The sequence below is a fragment of the Uloborus diversus genome, chromosome 8 (assembly GCF_026930045.1).
Source record: "Uloborus diversus isolate 005 chromosome 8, Udiv.v.3.1, whole genome shotgun sequence".
NCBI lineage: Eukaryota > Metazoa > Arthropoda > Arachnida > Araneae > Uloboridae > Uloborus > Uloborus diversus.
Window position 1 is genome coordinate 143,040,702 of NC_072738.1, and position 20,184 is coordinate 143,060,885.

At 32.2% G+C, this 20,184-nt stretch overlaps 1 protein-coding gene across 1 annotated transcript in view; it reads right to left on the bottom strand.

Annotated features, from left to right (window-relative positions):
• Window positions 1-15,672: 15,672 nt before the first annotated feature.
• LOC129228272 (E3 ubiquitin-protein ligase SMURF2-like) overlaps window positions 15,673-20,184 on the bottom strand; it is a 170,650-nt gene continuing 166,138 nt past the window's right edge. Inside the window, exon 17 of the mRNA XM_054862941.1 lies at window positions 15,673-17,618. Within this exon, the coding sequence (XP_054718916.1) occupies window positions 17,519-17,618 (100 nt within the window). The 3' untranslated portion in view covers window positions 15,673-17,518. The remainder of the gene's footprint in view (window positions 17,619-20,184) is intronic.

The following is a 20,184-nucleotide window of genomic DNA, read 5'->3' on the forward strand; positions in this document are numbered from 1 at the left end:
GTGTGTGTGTGTATGTATGTGTGTCACGTCTGTGTGTGACCAGTTTTTTGTGGCCGCTCTACAACAAAAACTACCGCATGAAATCGAACGAAATTTAGTACACATATGTGCCCCTATGTGAACTTGTGCCCATTAGTTTTTGGCGCGAATTCCTCCAAGGGGGGTGGAGCAATGGGACGTTTTTCGAGTTACGCGTGCTTGCTATTCCTCAGGAAGTTACTGGCGGAATCAAACAAAATTTGGTCCATATGTTGGTATTAACAGGAACAGGTGCTGATTCAATTTTGGTGTCAATAACTCAAACGGGGGTTGAGCTGTAGAACGTTTTTTGTCGTCAATTGTGACTGCTGTATCTCAAGAAATAATGAACGGAATGAAAGAAAAATTTATCGGCAAGTAGCCCTTAGTGGGTATAAGAACTGATTTTAGTTTTGTGTCAACAGCTAAAAAGGGGGTAGCGCAATCACCCGTTCTTTTTTTCCATTTTGAGTGCCCTATCTCAAGAAGTAATGCTACGTTCTGGTTGAAATTTGGAATATATGTGAATCCATATGTAAACAGGCTTTGGTTCTATTTTAACGCCGATCGCTCCAAGAGGTGTTGATTTTTTTTTTGCGAATAAAAATATTTTTATTAATGCAACAATAAGAAAGATAAATCGTAATAGATTGTCGTCTGCGTATTTCTCGTGATTTTAATTGTATGGAAATGATAGGAAATATGATCTCAATGATTTAAAATTTTTAACTGTTGCCATCTTATGTTTGTTAACAAATAAAATATTTGTAATTAATTCAAGCAAGGCTTTTGAAATAACTTTCAATTTTCGCTCTTTGCTTTGCTTTTGCAATAATTCAGACATTGGGATGGTCGTCAAGTTTTTGCATGTGTAATTTTGTTTTTGTTGGGAATATTGCTTCCTCGTCAAGCATGGGGAGGGATCAGGAAAAAAAAAGAAAAATATAGAAGAAAGTTTCGTGATGGCCACAACATACTAGTTTGTAATAACGTTTAAAACCAAGTCATTGAAAACTTGATGCAATACAATATGGTCAAATCAAATATTTATTTAAATTAATTTTTCTTCCAGCAACTTTGACACAAGCCTGAATTTTCCATACCCATACAGATGGGTACTGTTCTATTTGCCCCCCCCCCCCCCCATTACTTGCTGCAATACTTCACTGTAAAATACCTTGTTGAGATTATTTTAGAGGTTCATTTATAGTAAGGAAAAAGATCTGTTATCTAGTTTAGTTTGACATGAAACTTTCTTCGAGAGTAATTTCAATTTAGGTTATATGAAGCAATAATAAAACATTAATTTGTTTTATAATTGCTTAAGTGTGTCCGATATAAATTACGATGCTATAACTTTAATAACATGAAAAGAATATTTGATGAACCTAATTGGATTATTTCAGAAAGTGTATAAGTCCAACTAATGCAACTTTTCAGGAATCAATAAAAAGTGATTATTTCATTCAGAAATGAACTAAATTCTATGAAAATTTCTATGACTAATCCAGCTATAAATAGGGTCATTACCTCACCTTAAATTACGTTTCATTTTGTCACTGAAATTTTTTTTTTTTTTAAATTTAGACATGTGCTATTTTTGCAATAAATGTCCTGAAAGACTAGTTTACAGTGATGAAAATGTAAATCAAGTGAAACAGATTTGTTTCAAACTGATTTATGATGATAAAAAAATTATTACAAGGTGACAAAAATTATTAGTAAAGTCCATTCAGTATCTTAAGAAAATACATCGTACATTTCCCTCTTTCTCTCGTCTTGTTGTAGTGAAATAATAAAGTCTGGCGAAAAAAAAAATACAAAAACTAACAAACTAAGATAAAAAGCAAAGTTTTGCATGTCTATAAAACTATGTTCATATTCATCAAATACATCCTCAGTGGAAATCTTTTTTCTATCCTTCTCTTGTCTAGTTTTGTGTACCAAGTTCGATGTACATATTAGTATGACTTTTCTCCGCACACACCCCACCACTCAGTGGCGCAGCCACGGGAGGGACTCCCAGAACACAAGCACATTCATTTCCTCCGTTAAAATCGAGGGGAAAAAAACAGAGTATTTGAGCTTTTCCAAGCGGAATAGGTTTCAACAAAACATTTTACTGCTTTTAATGATCAGGAAGCAGTCAGAAATTACTTTTCAATTCTTCAATATAAAAGTTGTATTTCATGAGGAGCACCCCACGTCTCCCCTGGTATGAGATAGCTAAAATGGTGTCAATAAAGCTCTACGGGATATCATGGTCCCTCAGCACTTCCATCGTTGCATAAATCCTTTTTAGGGACATCTAGAGCCTACCGCACCGGATTTTCCGAGGCTCTTTTCCAACTCTCATCGAAAGATCGAAACCGTTATTAGCTAGCATTTGACATTCATAAAGGCATGAATGTATTTGAGGAGGAGGTTTTAAATGATCTCGCGAAAAACACACACAAAAAAAAGGGATATAAGATTAAAATAAAACTAATAAAAAATATTCTGTGCTTTTTCCCACTTTCTTCGTTTTATAGTGATGTCAATACGAATTATCAATTGTTTTTCAGCAGTTACTTAGAATGAATATTTACTAATCTGTAGAAATTCTTTGATATTGAATAATTACGCATTTTAAATGAACTGGAAAGAAAGCAACAATTTTCGGTTTTGAAAACCCCTCCCAGAAAACTTTTCTGGCTGTGCCACTGCCACCACTTAGCTGTAAGCCTTAGGTTCCACCGTCCGGGGCATATTAGTTTGACTATGTTCAAAATTGGACTGAATAATCATCTAAATATTTGTTATTTCTTTCAACAATATGAAAAATTTTCCCTTTATACTCGATATTGGCCAAGGTAGTTCAACCGACAAGCGCTACTTTGCAATATTCTCTTGAAAATAGTCATAAAATAGTTAGCCTGAAACCGTTCCAATGATGTTCTATCGAATATTTAAGCATCATGAATGTTGATATGTAATTGAATACATTTGTCGCCCAGTAGAATCTTTTCCAAAAATCTCAATTTGGGAAATAAGTTCTTAAAAATGAAGGGCACCTGTTTAAGCAGTTACAGATGTCATTGTTTTCAACAGATTTGTGGGTGAATCTTGTAATTTCAGGATTTCACTATAATAGATTGGATTTCACATGTTTATAATCTGTCATATCTGTTGAACATTTGCTTTACTGTCCCAAGATCCCGGTCGCAAAGGACAAACCAATGTCCTCTCAGAGGAAAGTCATCAGCAATCTTGTTAAATGTTTTCAGTGTTATTTCTAGAAAATGTTTCCTGCAGTGTTGTTCTTATTTTGACCAGCATATATCTCACTGAAAGCATAGTTTTTTCGCAGTTCCTAGAGTAATGTTAATAGAACCCCTGAGAAATTAGCGAATTTCATTCTGATTCCGTGATTTCAAATCATCCCCTCTGAACTAACAAACCTAACATTAAAAAAATTATGTGAGATAAAAGGAGTTATTTGTTTTTACTTCATTACGCCAAAAAATATAGTTCTTCTATGATCTTGTCATTGCATCTTACTATTTCTTCCCTCTCATTTAGTGCAGAAAGGGCATAAGTCTGGGGCTTACACTATGGGCGCCCATATGCAAAATTGTTAGGGGGGGGGGGGGCTCAAATATTTTAATCATGGTTTAGCAGGATATTTTCCCCATGGAAACCGATTTCAGGACAGATTAGAGTCATTGGCATTGACAGAGTCGTTGACATTTTTAATAAATTATTCATTAATGGCTGGAGAAGAAATGTTTTTACATTTTTGCGAAGAAAAAAGTACTAAAAGCAAGGAAGTTCTAATTTCTAAGGGGGACAGAGCCCCCCTCTCTATATGGGCGCCCTTGGCTTACACCCTTTCTGCACAAAAACGAAAAATGTGGCCCCTAAATAAAGTGCTTTGTTGAACAAGAATTGACTTCCCTGCTACACCAGTTGATGTCTCTACATACAAGCATGGGAAAACCACAGCTAAGTCAATTTTGAAAAAAATGTGACTTATGCCCTTTCTGCAATAATCGATTCAATAAAAAAGATACTTTTAGAATCCTAAGTTTTTATACACTTAATCTAATGAGAATGAAAAAACTGCTCAGAAATTACTCAACATATGAGGCAGTGAGAAGCAAAGGGATGTAAGTGCCAAAATTAAAAAAATGGATTAACTAGAGCAAGTAGTAGGAGAACCTCTCTGTTTTAAGGCAAGCGATGGTACTAATAACCCTGGTAGCAGGGGTGTGCACAGAAGTTTTGGGGCCAGTCACTAATGACTTTTCCGGGCCCCCCTCCATAATGTTTATCCCTACATTTCACCCCTAGTTTAAAAAATACTGAGCCCACTTCAGGCCCGAACCAACAGGTGTCCCCCCTGTGCACGCCCCTACCTGGTAGGTGCTGCTGTACAGCATGATTTGGAAAAATTGAATTAAAGTAGAAAGCTTACCTGAATATTGTCTTCTCTCTACACCAGCGGTTCCCAACCTATTTGATTGTGCGGCCCACCAGTTTTGTAGAAAACACGATTGAGGCCCACAAACGAATACATTACTTTCACAGCCAAAATTTATTTTCTGAGGGGGTGGGGAGGGAGGGGGGGTTCCTGTTCGTAACTGGTCTTAAGTATAAATAATACTGTACTAGGACTAAAAAAAAAGAGTTCTGGTGATGTTAATCTCTTTCTCCCCTTATGTTGCACCACAGATATAAATATTTTGTACAAGAACAATTTTCAAAACAATTTTTAAGGAAGAAAATAATTTTATTGCATTCACTTAGCTGGCATAGTTGTAAGGAAACTCAAGAACAATTCAAAGTTAAAGCTCCATGGGATTTTTGGCGTTGTTTTTCCTCTCCGAGGGAGTTAATATCTGGACTTAAACTGAATAGTTTTAGTCTCAAATAATTCGCAGCATTCAATGCATTTCAATATTTTTTTTTTAAACTGCAATGAAAAGTCTCATTCAAATAGGTAGGTTGTCGAAAAGCCCCTCAAGTGCCTCAATTCACTAGTTAGTCGTGCCAGTTCAGTGAAGGAGGAACATTTTTAACTTGCAAATTGTGGAAATTTTCTGATTCATTAGATTTCATCTTCAATTATAAGGGAAAGTTCGTAAGAAATATGAAAAATCTGAATCCTAAAGTTTCTTATTGGCGATGAGCCAGCGAGAGTTGTGACGGTATTCTAACAAGTAAATTTTCGCTAAAAAATGGTAATTAATACCCTAAGATTTATCTTGGTTCAAATTCTCGACCAGTGTCCACGGCCCAGTAACACGCTGTTCGAGGACCACTTGTGGGCCGCGGCCCATGGGTTGGGAACCGCTGCTCTACACGTATAAATGTAGAGAGAAGGCAATGCAAAGATATTGTCTTCTCTCTACATGATATCTAAGATAGATCGAGATAGATAACTAGGGTCCTTTGAGAAAATCCTCAGTCTTTAAAGGATGTCATAACTCTGAAATGTTTGGAAACCACTGAACTAGTGTAATAAACTTAAACATTATCACAAAACTATTATTTATGAACATAATCCAGTTTAGCTATAAATGCCTCAATTATTTTAAAAAAAGTTAATTTTCTTCTTGATTTTGAAACATCAAACCATAGACTAATTAAGAGTAGACCGAGCTTTCCCAGACTTGCTGATGAAGAAATTGGTTCATGGATACATCATGTGACTGGTGGGAGGCTTGGCAAAAACTTTGGCAGCATGGTTGCTAGATGTCAGCATTATCTATAGTTTATCACTCGACATGTATTTGAAGACGTAATGTGTTTTCATTATAATTTTTTTCCAGGTGCAGAGATTGAACTGTTTTTCTTTTAGTTATGAATTATTTTGACATTAGTAATTAGTTTTTGATCACAATTTTCAGTAACTTTTATTTCATTTGGAACTGCTATGTCAGTGTTGGCGTAAACGTTTTGCATTAACACAAAAATGTACTAATCGGTATCTTAAATTGAAATTTTAGGTAAAAATCTTACCATTTGCCGATTCTTTATGGGTGCTTGCATCTTTAATTTGCTTAGAGAGTTATTGAAATTGACTAAAGAAAATGCACAATACTATCTAAACGAAAAACTCACTATATTAAACAAAATATTTACAACTTAGAATAACAAATTTACAAATCGGACTCCATAAAAGATCATTCTTCCGCGTTCCTTCAATTCTATTTATTTTATTTCTCGCGAGCGTTGATCGTCTGCTACGATCAACGCCTGCTGTTGCTAGGATATCCACCAATCACATGGTTTGGTTTATGAGCAGCAAAAGGGTTGCCATAGCTCGGTTTACTCTTATTATTAGTCTATGCATCATACGTTTGAAGTTCTGGAACTTGAAGCTAGGTATATATGAACTGTGTGACTACATAGATAGGGTTACCAGATGCCGTCTGGATTTTAATATAATTATCCAAAAAGTATGATTTTTCTTTATCTAGCAGGGAAATTTTACTCCGTGCACTACTGCTTTAATAAAATAAATTTTTAAGCAGAAAATTTCCAAACTTGTGAATTTTAAATTAGGAGGGATGTGTTCACTCCGATTCCACACCAATATCATTAATGATTGTTATCACTGATAAAAAAAAAGATCAAATTGAAGTAAGTCAAAATCAAGTATGATTTACAAATTATGATGGGCTGTGATTCTTTTTCTTTTAAATGTATGTAAAATATGGTGTATTAAACATAAGAGAAAATAAAAAATAGATTTGAAAATAATATATTTTATTACTGAACTATAACAATGTCATTATACATTAAGGTATGTGAACCACAAGTTAGCGTAAAAAATTATCTACAATATTTTATAAACAGCATGATTTAAAGGAGTTTCCCCTAAAAATTTTATATTCTACAGAAATTTCAGTCAAAAATATTCTTTCAGTAAGAGGAAAAAGAAGTCGGATAATGTTTATATATCACTTTAGTTCGTTGAAAATAAAATAACAAAAATATAACAATTTAATGAAAACATCTATAATAACCAATATAAACAATGACTTGACAAAAACAACACTTCAACATTTTTGAGAAAGAGAGAGAACATCATTTACAATTATATTTTCAAATAAATTAGAATTTCAATGCTACAAATAAATTTCATTCTTAATAAGCATAAAGTATGATTTAAAAATATGTATAGGTTAAAAGATTTTTTTTTTTACAAGAGATTTAGACAACAACAACAAATCAACACAAAAATGGTTGAATAATGGGTACAAAAAGGAATTTGATTAACGAAACAAGAAAACAGATAATATAGAAAAATATTTAAATATATTCTTGGGTTGTTAATAAAATCTTTTTCTAAAAACCTTTTAGCAAAAGCAGTTTTGACACAGTTGAAATTCATTTCAGTGTTCTGTTGTAGAACCAAATGAGCAATGTTAATATACCATAAACTTTGTATTACTATGAATTAAAAACTTAATAAATAAATAATTAAAATAAAATTTCACTGATTATAAACTTATACCAAATATTTATTATTTTGTACTTTTTAGAATGACCATCATACACATTAATTAATATTATTTGCTGCACAATAAAACATGATTCATGTAAAACTTCAAATTTTTGGCACTTTAAAATTGATTATTTTTAGCTAGGATCATATGGTTCTAAATTTACATAGTCAAGTATTTAATTTTAAAAAATAAATTCAAGGATGATATGCAAAAAAAGTTACATAAGATTTTGTTCACACTCATTTACTTGACCTCAATTTGTCAAATTTCACGAGAAAACAGCATTAAGAGACTATTTCCGAATCAATCGTATGCAGCTACTTAGAGCCCTTCTGAACCGTTCACTAATCAATAAAGCTTTGACAAATAATTTTTCTTCATCTTATAAGAGCGCCTCAAATCTAAGTTTTTGGAATTTAATTTTTTTCTCTGAAATAATTTAAAAACATCAATTAATACTAATAAATAACTTTGATAAATAAAAAGGATGTCCATCTTGAATGACACCGGACTATGATTGGGATATGATAGATATGCGTGATCATCAGGGCACGTCAGGGTGTTCTGCTTCCAACAGCTAGAAGTATTTTCCTGCACAATCATTCGTTTGATAAATTAAGAAAAGGCAGATGGAGATGTTACAAAAGCTCCACGCAAGTAGAGTGAGAGAAGAAGTTTTCAGATTGTCTCTCAGCAAAATCGTCAACAAGAATCATTATTTCAGGGGTGCCCACCTGGTAGGGGGGGGGGGGGTCATGGCACAGACTGTGCCATTGAAATTTAGGGGAGGGGGAGGTTGTTTTAAGGAATATTTTTCCTGATTTGGGGAGGATCTTGCTTCTGGGGGGGTCTGCGTAATTTAGGGGGGATGGGAACCCCTGATTATTTTCAAGCATTAGCAGAAGATTGCAATATTCTTGCAACTTGTTCCTTGCAAAGGAAGAGCAAGATATGTTAGCAAGTTTATTGCTTTGTGTGGCATAAACACTTGGCACTGGAAAAAAAATGTTTTTCTAAGGCTTGATTAAAATTGTATTAAATCGATTTACATAAATTTGCATTTCAAAGGCTTCACTGTCCGTGAAATTTAAAACACCAATAAATACAGGGTTACTACAAATGAATCACATTTTTGATGTCACATACTACTAGATTGTATAAATTATACACACCAGAAAATATGTAAAATGGCATTTTCAAGGTACAAAAATTAAAAAGTTTTTTCTGCAAGTTGGCCCTGGGTTACTGGTCAGGTGACCCAGGAGGAGCACATTGAACATTTGTAAAGTATATAGTGATGTAAAATACTTAGGTATTTATTTTTAGGGGTAAATAACCAGGGTATATACCCGGGTAAATACCCAAAATGAGTATTTACCCGGGTATTTGCTTCAAAAATTTATATTCAACTAAAATACTTTTCAGTATGTATTCCACTATGTATAATCAACTATATACAAAACAATAAATTTTTGCCCAAAAATTGTATTTTGATCACATATTTGAAGAATTATTGTGTGAAACAACTTAGCAATCTAATATGATATTCACATTAAATGAGTTGGATATGCCTATCACACACACAATCTTGATAGCCAAATTTCAATATAAAAAGCCATTCTATAAAAAGTAAAAAGCTTAACTGGTTACAAAAAAAAAAGCAAACATCAATTTTTTAAGGTCCTAGTCTTTTATAACTTAGTAATATGTCCCTGCATAACATTAAAATGTAACGAAATGTCAATAAAAATAGTTTGAATAAATTTTCATCATGAAGTACCGGGGAGCAAATGCAAATGAGCAAGGCAACAGAAAACAATGTTTTTATTTGTTTATTTATTTTTGCTTATTAATGTGAAAACTTTCTATATTTGTCACGTTATCACTTAAATAGCAATAAAATAAATAAATAACATCATAGTGTCTTAATAACTTCTCAGTTTATTCTTCCAAACATCCCTCATGCTTCCTTTTTTTTTTTCATTTTTATATGACTAACCTAGATTGTGATTTTGAAATCCTGATGTTCATCATTGAATTGCTTATACTTCTCCAATTATGACATTGAAAAGAAAGATTCTTTGGTTCACAATATGTTTCTTTCACAATTTCATCAAGTCTTTCAATAAAAAATATTATAAACTGTGTAATACATATGTATGTATCAGTTGTACCATTTATTTCATATTACGATTTAAAAAAAAAATCCCATTCACTTTTTGCATTTTTTTGCAAATCCCAGTTTTTGAGTATTTACCCAAGCCTTGGGTAAATACCCAAAAAATATTTACCTACCCACTGGGTATTTACCCGATCCACATCACTAAGAGTACGCAAAAAACTTTTATAATTTATGGTTATTTTGCTCGACGTATGTGTGATAATTTTGAATAAATAAACTTTCAAAAATGAATGAATCACTTGGAATAACCCTGTGTTTTAATCATCTTTTTACATATTTAGATAACATAATGATAATTATATGAGGCAGTGAGAAGCAAAGGGATGCAAACGGTAATGTTCCCATCAATTTTTCTGAGGGCATACTCCCAGTACCGTATTTTCAGGAATAAGCGCCACGGCGCATACAAGGAAAAAAGTAAAAAAATTGCCAGTGCAGTGCATATAACGGGTGCGGCGGATACAGTGTCTTTTTTTTTATTTTCAAGTTTAAAAAAAAGTTCTAAAATCAAAAAAAAAGAATTAAAATGGCTGCTAATAGATGGCAGTACATCATTTCCTTTCATTTTGCGAAATCTTTCGACCTTGGGCAACAAGTAAAGCAAAGAGGGGAAAGGGAAAGTGAGTCAGTGATTGTCCAGCGAATCCAGCTTTCTTTACTACTAATTGTGCTTTTAAGTTATATAATGTTGGGTGCTCGATTATGGAGGGTGCGGCGTTTACACCGGGTGTGGCGCATACATTAAATTTTTTTTCTTTTAGAATTTACTAGTGGCACCCACATGGCTTTGCCCGTAATAGAAAAATTAAAAGGTCTTTTGGTTCGCCTGTATATTTACAAATAATGTATGGTGAATTTTCTCGCCAATTGGTTTGTACCCACGTTACAGTTCCACATTATGATAATTTCGTATCTCGCCAATTGGCTTGTGCCCATGTTACGGTTCCACGTTATGATACTTTCGTCATTAATGATAGTTTTTTTCTTAAAATTGGAATATAAAAAGAACCACATCGAATTTTCGAAAAATCGCTTCGAGGTGCATACCCCCATGCTACAAACTAACTTTGTGCCAAGTTTCATGAAAATCGGCCGAACGGTCTAGGCGCTATGCGCATCACAGACATCCTACAGACATCTTCCGGACAGAGAGACTTTCAGCTTTATTATTAGTAAAAATTACGATGCGGCGCTTATTCCCGAAAATACGGTACTCCATTATGCACAATATGGGTATGCGATCATATACATAATGTGTCTAAAAAATGTTTGAGAGTATATCCTATTGGAACACCCCTGGATGTAAGGGGCAAAATTAAAAATTTGTCATTAACCAGTACAAATGATAGGGGGACCTCTCCTCTGCTTCTAGAAAAAAAAAAGTACCTATAGGATCTGAACTTCAAACTCATTTTAGTCAAAATTTAAAAATGACCACTTACATCCCTTTGCTTCTCACAGCCTCATATGTTAAAAATACACGCAAATTCAAAATTACTGTACAACAAGAAATAATTGGATTATTATCTAAAAATGTCAGTTCATAATTTTGACCTGATAACGGAGTTAATTTAAAATGTATTGCTAACCAATATTCTATCGTTATATACTATGCAAAGTTGATATTCTTTTATTAGAAAATAATGAGTAACCTATGGTGTATTGCAACTAAAAATATTATCAGTTAGGAAATAATTTATTATGTCTCAGAGAATGAGTCTGGGGCAATGTACCATGTTAGAGGCTTTACTCTTCATCCAATAATTTGCCCATACTCAGATACATGCACACATACATTTCGGTGACCATAACTTTATACAGTAATACCTCTTTGAGCGTCCACCCCTCTTAACAGCCAATTTTGCTTGCACAATGACAATGTCTTAAACAATATGAACACAGAAAATCGGCGAGAGAATTAATAGAGTACCATTTTGAATTCTTTCCAGCACGAAACAGCAACGGAGTGACTTGGTAAATTAGTGCTAACACAGAGAAACTTCTTCTGGCTAACGAGTGTCTGAAGATAGGCATTTTTCAATCAAATCTATTATTAGTTTGAGATTGATTCAAATTAACTAATCAGTTTGCTGTGTGCATTACTAACATTCTTAGAACAAATAAATTTTTGTACCTTTCAGGCACTAATTCGGGTTTTGCCAATCAATTTACTAATACATTTTGTAAACCTCAGCAAGCTAAACTATCAACTAAAGTGATAATGGGAATAATATATAAAGTCATCGGAAATTCGGATGCAATGACACATAAGTTGGTTAGAGATTTAAGTTTTAAACTGAAAAACGAATTTGAAAAAAATTGTTGGAGAAGAGTAAAAACTTAAATAATAAACTGTACCCTTTCTTTGAAAAATGAAAACAATAATTAAATAAACTACTATTTCCCCTTTTGAAAAGTCTCAAACTTCAATTAATGCGTTAGACTTGCTTAGATTATGTATTATAAAAATAATATTACAACTCACGAAAACCCTTTAAAGTGGCCACTCCCTTCGAACGGCCGAAATTTAACGGAACGGAGGGACGGCCGCTCAGAACACACCAAAAAATAATAACTCAATGAACCAGATTGAAATGACTAATCATCAAGTGTTTTTGACAACACCTATGCTACAAATGCTGAAGGAATTACTACAAAGGTTGAAAAGTAGGATATTTTTTCAGCTCAAGTCAGAAAGCAATGTTGACAAAAAAAAAATCTCTGGTTTAGCTCTGCCGAAGGCTGCAGCCCATGATACCCCTTATACAAACTAATTTGCAAAAGCAAAACAGTGATACATGTATTTCCAATGCATAACAATGTAACAGATTAGGACACCCAATATTCTTTTTCTTTGAAATTTTTCTAACAGTTTAAAAAAAAAAAAAAAAAAAAGTTTAGCAAAGAGTAGATATAGGGGGGAGTAAGTGTTCACCATACATCAACAGTTTTATAGATTTAAAATAGAAAAAAAAAATATTTTACTCTAATAGCATAAAATATTGTGCATTACAATAAGTCTGAGAAAACTTTATTTTCATGCAAAAGTTTGCTTAGTATATATACACACATAATAAAATATTACACTTCCTAAGTGAGAGTCTGAATATTTTCAATGGCAGTGATGAAGTTGCATGAAAAATATTGTCAAAAATATAACTGTTTCACATGTAGAGATCAAGTTTTATATACCTGTAACAAACATTTGCAGAATTTGTATTAGGACAAAAGAATTCCTGTGATGATATATGTTCCAAAAATAAGTCCACTCCACAAAAAAAAAAAAAAAAAAAAAAAAAAAGAAAAGAAAAGAAAAGAAAAGAAAAATTATATATATATATATACTGTTCAAAAATTTACTTTTACATAAAATATTATAAATTATTCAGAAAAACTGACGTCAATTTAACACTTATTTCAATGGGGTTGTTTCCAAAATTTAAAAAGTATTTTTTTCTAAAAGAGCATGCTTAAAAACATAGGATCTGACCACTTTTTGATAAATTTGTTTACGTTTAATATTTTTAAAAAATTACTTAAGTCGGAGCGCTTTCATTGTTTACGGCTTCTGCTGATGACATCACAAATGATGAAATGCCATTCTGTGTTGCCATTCACAGAGCAAAATATTTCATTCGCATCTTTACTCACTTGTATTGGCAACGATATGGTTGATAGCAAGCGTAGAACGCAATTTTAATTCACTTCTTGATTATCATAACGTGGAATCTCAGTAGAAAGATGCGCCAAAGTGCATCATTTGTGACGTCATCAAGACCATGCCTTGTTTGAAAAATCGGACATTTAAAAAAATTAATTTAAAAAAAACTGTTGGGAAAATGAAAGTATTTTCTGGGTCCATGGTATTTTTTTTCTCATTCTATCCATTTCAATGACTAAAAGTAGAACTTTTGACTGAAGGAAACCACCCCATTGGAATTATCATTCAAATATACCAACAAAAATGTTTCAGCAACACACTATCAAATGAAGTTGCGAAAATTTATCATTGAGAAATAGCCTAACATGTTTGCACATGATCAGAAGTATGACAAATTTTGAAATCAGGGAAAACTACTACTTCAATACAGTTGTAGTCAGTTGGAATAGTTGCAAGGGGTTTGGCCAGAAGAAATTTGGGCCCTTTTAAGGCTCTTTCACAAAATGCCAACTAGTTTAAAAGGACCCTTCACAAAATTTCATTTAATGAAAGTAAAAGGGTGTATCTAGAAATGAGTTTTTGCGATAGTTCAAGAAACATGTTTGGGATTCCATACTAACAATGGTAAGTTTTTTTGGTGCTTTATTTTCAGCAGAAACCAAACAAGTAAGTTTGCACAATAAAGCTAAAGTGCAGTTCAATTCCAAAAATTTTAAAAGAAATGAAATATTTGCATATATTGCTCTTTACAATCCCACAGCAGTACAGCAGTTGAAAAATGAAACTAAAAAGTTAGAGTAATTAAATTTGCTAACTCTTTTGGACACTTTCTGGCTACTTGGAATTCCAAGTATTTAATACTTGCAAAGTTAGGGATTAAATTTCATTTATTTTTGATAGCTTTTGCAAAGTTACAAAACTTATCATGAAAGTTTTTGGGCATGGGAGGAGGAAGGACCTCGGCCAATGCAACCCATAAAAAATACAAAAACCTTTATTTAAAAATCCCATGACTCAAAAATGCTTGACTAAAAACGCAGAATGTTGGCCACAACATTTAAAAAAGCCACAGTAATAGGAAGGTTAGGTTAAGTAGATTATTACTCAAGTAGTTGGTTAAGGATTTCCATCAACAGAGAAATGAGGCAGAAATGGAGAGCTTGAAGAAAAACAATTATATTATAGTTGGAGCAAACCTAACCTGGCAGCGTTGTAATGCTGTGATTAGGAACTGCATAGCCTTCACAATGCTGCCAGGTTAGTTATGCTTCAACTATAGTTGAGGCAGGAGGATATTCAGATGGCTGCTATTTAAAAGCAAAGAGAAGATATGGGGTTATTGCTAACCATACCTATTAGCTTGCGTTCAACGAACCTCACTGGTCAACCGGTGAGTAACCAGTTACTAACCGCAGCGTTCTTGAGAGCTACCGGTTAACTGGTTGCTTCGAATGTCGTTTTATGAGCCTCACCTATTGATCTACTGGTCGACCGCAACTCTAGCTGGTTGATTGGTTGATAGAACTACGTGATAATTTTGACCAATTATATGTTTTTTTCACCTGCGTGTTATTCGTCTGTGCAAGTAACCGGTGATCAACCGAAAGCGTTCGATTGAAGCATTGGTTTGTGAACAACCGGTTAGTAACCGCTGACATCATTGCTGTGACGTGATTAACCAACCGGTCGCTACCGGTCATGCTCGTCGAACATAAGCTTAGTATTTCAAACTTCCATTTTGAAATCAAACTAATGGCTCAATTTTTACAATATTGGTGACAATGGAATGTTAAAGTTCAAAAGTGAAAAAGTTGTACAAAAAGAAATTAATTTTATTTACAAAGCATGCAATATCATTATATTAGTATAATGAGGCATATCTTTTTATTCAAAATATAAAAACGTTTAAGGCATGCAATGAAAACAGTGATCCATTTCAGATTTGAAATATTCTCATGAAATATAACTGAAAATATTTTTTATGTTCTTTATAAAATGATTTGTGTAGGAAATTTTACAAGTAAAATTTTCTAGCATTTCAAACAGCTGACTGAATATTTAAACAAATACAATACTGTTTGGCACAAATGTATGGGGCTAAACAATGTTGAATTTGTCAAAGAGTGTAGTGTCATTATTTTTAACAGAACTTTTTTTTTATTTCATATTAATGTCTAAAGATTATAATAAAGATAGTGACTTGAAAATTTTTCCATGGTGTTTAACAAAAAAAAAAAAAAAAAACTACATCTTAATGTATCCAAACGCAGAGTCCGATGAAAATTTTAAAATCTTGGTAGGTTAAGGCCAAGAAATTTTTTTTTGGTGTCACATGTGACAAATTAGTTTTCAGAAGTTGTCACTTTCAGATAAAACTTAGGTGTGACATGGCTATTCCAAGCATCATTTATTTAGCTTGAAATATTCAAAAGATACATTTCATCTGAAATCCCAAATAATAAAAAGGAATACTTCACCTAAAACTTCTAAGAAATATTTCCTGTTCAGTTTAGAAAGCTTTAGGATATCAGAAATATTACAGCTGATACAGTCAACATTGTTCTGTTTTCTTGCAATGAACTTAATTGGGGACTAGATTGACTAAATTCTCCAATTCTAAGTTAAATTCAAAATGCTAACTTTTCAACTTGTGTATATTAGTTTACACATACGCCAAACATTAAAAATATGCCATTTAAAAGAAAATTTTAAAAAGTTGATGGAAGAAAAATCTAAATTTTTACAAGTGTAAATACTACTTTGCTTGAAAAATATCACTTTACTTGGAATTTTGAAAACACAAGGTACAGGAAAACTATGGTATATTAAATATTATATTCACAATGGATTTTTTTTTCTCTCTCAATGTGAAAGAACTACTTGCCAAGGTATTTTTTCCAGGCGACCAGAATTTGTCGGACTCTGTATAAGAAACGCTTAAATTGTATTATCTTGCACTGTATGTTTTATTTCGTCATCCAAGCAGTTATGAAAATATAAGGTAGTACTAAAGCCATAATTTATAGGAGGACCTCAGTTGAAAAAATGTGAAGATCATATTGGAAAACTAAGTTCAATCAAGACAATTTTAAATTGTGGGCAAAACTTCAACTTTCTATTGAGTTAAACATGAAACTGTAATTGAATACATATAGAATTTATAAAACGAAAACTATTTCAAAAATTAGAATAAATTTTTGAAGAAACGCTTAAGCAACAATGTTTACCAACAGAAGTAAAATTCTGACAATCCAGCACTTTAGACTAGAAATATACTTTTAAAAATCATTAAGATTCTTAGTAGATTTTTTCCCTACACTAATTCATTTTAACATTCATCAACTTTTTTTATTTGGTAATACAGTTTTGAGAATGATTACTTTGAACTGTAAAAAGTCAAGTCTGTATTTAATAAAAGTGTTAAAATTAAATATTAGTATTGAAGAATATTAATGAATACTGTTATATTATTGAATAATAAAACTGATTTTCTTACCAACACAATGACAAACAGCTTAAAAATTATTAAAGACAAATAAAAATGTTCAGCACCTCAATAATATTTTTATCATTCAAATCATTTTTATTTGTATTGATTTTTTAAACACACATCTTGGTCTAGATTAGTTCTCAAAACTAACTAGAAATTACAATGCATCTCTATTGAGTGCAATAAAATTCTTTAAAAAAAAAAACTACACACAGAACTATTTACATAACATAAATTTATATATATAAATAGATTTATATTTAAATATTATACACATTTATTTTACAAGTACTCACATAGATATGAATCTAAAACAGGCTGGATTATCAGATTTTTTTTTTTTTTTGCGATAAAATTAACTATGAGTTAAAAAGCTATAGATAAAATCTTTCGTATTACCAGAAAACCCTTTTGTTGTAATATATTCAGTTAAAATCCCAAATATATATGGACTATTTGAGAATTGTAGTAAAACAAGTGCCAAGCAGGTGTTGTGCCATGGCATTTTCATATTTTTATATATGTGTATAATAAACAGTAAGCTTTCAACATGTAAAAGTAGTTCTTGTTAATCAGCCTTTTGCTTGAGTTTGACTACAAAAATGCACGAATAAATAAAATATAAGGCTCTTTCCTGGAAGATATTTTGATGAGTTCATTACAAATGCTTTTCATTCCACAGCAAAACCACAAGTTTCTTCTATGGCCTGAGTCAACTTTTCATATAACTTTTCATAAGATTCATATGGAGGGATATCGATGCGATTAAAACTAGAAAGGGGGAGAAAAACTATTAAAGAAAATATCTTTAAAATGTCAGTGAAATTTAATTACATGTAAAACATCTAGAGTAAAACAATAAAAACTGTAATTCAATGAAAAAATGAAGGCAGTGAAAGAAAAAGCAAGATCACACATAAAGGCAAGGAATACAACATTGCTCTATAGCAGCGGTTCCCAACTTTTTTCTCCTTGTGAACCCCATGTAAAATGCCCAAGAAGTTGGCGAACCCCTTGTGCAGTAAGTAATAAATAACAAAAAAAAAAAAAAAAAAGAGGAGAAAAAGAAAGAATGTCTTGCATACAATACAATATGGGAGAAGTGTTTTAGTTTGACACTGCTCATTAGTTCATCACAAAAACGAAAAACATAGCAGCGAAGTATAGAAGCGTACATTTCCACAAACTAAAATGATGCCTAGAAAATAAATGCAAATTAAATTTCACCAAGAAAAAAACCCAGTGATTATTCTTTGTTAAGCTTCAATCAACTTAGAAAAAACTTTTATAATGCGATATATGGTTGTGGAATAAAGGAGCTCTAAGTTTGACTTATATATATGACAGTTTCCTATTTTAGGTTCAGCATTTAATTTTCTTCTCTCTGTGTGTTAAGGTCCTTTTTCAACTTGAAACATTGTCCAAAAGGGGATGTCAAATTAAAAAAAAAATATTTTTCAGACACAACAATACATTTATTTGTAACATTTAATCACATGTCAATTAAAGAAATTTTTTAAAAATACCTTTTCGAAACTCTCAGTTTTACAATCTAGTCTTTTTTCTTGCAATAAAATTAAAAGCCTTTAAATTTATATCTTCTTGTAAAGTACTACAAGTCTAGCTGTTTGGTAAGAATACACTGCGTACATTAATTATGTGACTGCAATTTCAAGTTTGGGTGGTTTTAATTAATAATCAGATACAAAATAAGATATAGTTTTTACCAACAAACATATTTTTAAGAGAAACTCTTTCAGAACAAATTTCATGAATTCCTTTTTTACATACAGCTTAAATCAAATTGCATAGCTTAATTCCTTTAAATTTTTTTACTGTGTAATTTACACTGCAGCAAGATTCACCCGGGAAATTTTTTTAAGTAAAATTTTTTTTTTCGCACTTCCTGAAGTATTTTTGGGTTGCCAACCATTCCTTCTCTTTTTCATCAATAAAATCTCAAAGGAAATTGTTGTTTAGGTATTGTGAAAAATACTGCAACAAAGAGCAGCTCCTTGTCGCACTTTAATAGTGCATAAGGCGTTTGCATACACTCTATGTAATGTTTCCATCAAGTTAAATCAAATTTTCTGATTAAAAGCTACTGAGAAAACCAATGCATTTATAAGCTTTCAATTTCATCTACATTGTATCCAAAAGTGTAACTTCTTTGACACTCAGTGAAAACCCACGCCTTGCAAGAGACAAATTAATAAATGATGTGCAAAAAACATTAGAATTTTAAAATTCCGCCATTACAAGCAAATTTTCGAGAACCCCCTTAATACTGTAAGCGAACCCCTAGGGGTTCGCGATCCACCAGTTGGAAAACGATGCTCTATAGTTTATTCCTCCATGATTCTAAAAATTAAGTTAGTTATTTAAAATTATTAGATAATCTTAAAAGATTTTTTAAACACATTAAATAGCATATGAAAAAAACCCTAATGAATTAGAACAACATTTTCAAGTTATAAGTATCTATATAACGCAATCATCAAAAAATAAATTATATATGCAGCAGGAAAAAAAATGTACATAGGGGGGGGGGGGGACATGAATAAACTAACTTTAAAATGTATATTTTTTTCCCTCTATTTATCTATAAAATGGGAAGAAAGATGCTTTTTCAGTTGTAATCTTTTGGCTTTCATATCGTTTTGTCGATTTTTCGGTGAACTATTGTAAAAAAAATCTACAACATGCTTTTCCAGTTTCTGTCGCAAAAAAACTTACTCAAAACAGACAGCTGCCTTAGAATTACAATTCTGTCAGATGGCAGCTATGGTAAATTTAGAAAGGAAAAATTTCTTGCCAAATGAGAATTAGCCTGAGTTCCAATTTCAGAATAAATTTAACATTCTGCCCTAGGGAAAAAGCTTTTTCTTGTCCCAATTTAACCACGGTCAGTGTGAAGTTCACAATATTGTTAGAGGAATGTGTTTGGACAGGGGTATTTTGGTCAAAAAGGGGTGGCTCTTGCGGAAGATGATGTCTGACTATAGAACAAAAAATTCGTAAGGAACGCAGCTGGGATATGTGTTATGATAAGCTGGGAATTTTAGAAATATTTGGATTACTATAGTCCCTTGCATTTGGTGATCCTTATAAGTGTATGAAAATACATTGATGACATATGGCTCCAGTTGGGACCATTTAACAGGATTGCTACAACCAGGGTATCATTTTAGTCCAGGTTAAATTTTCAGCGGTTGGACCGTAGGCATTAAATTTATCTATGTAAAAATTGCATTAAAAATTTTTGGTTTTCATCTCAATGACACACAAAGCACTTATGACAAACATGATAATGATTAATAAGGGGTTAAATAACAAA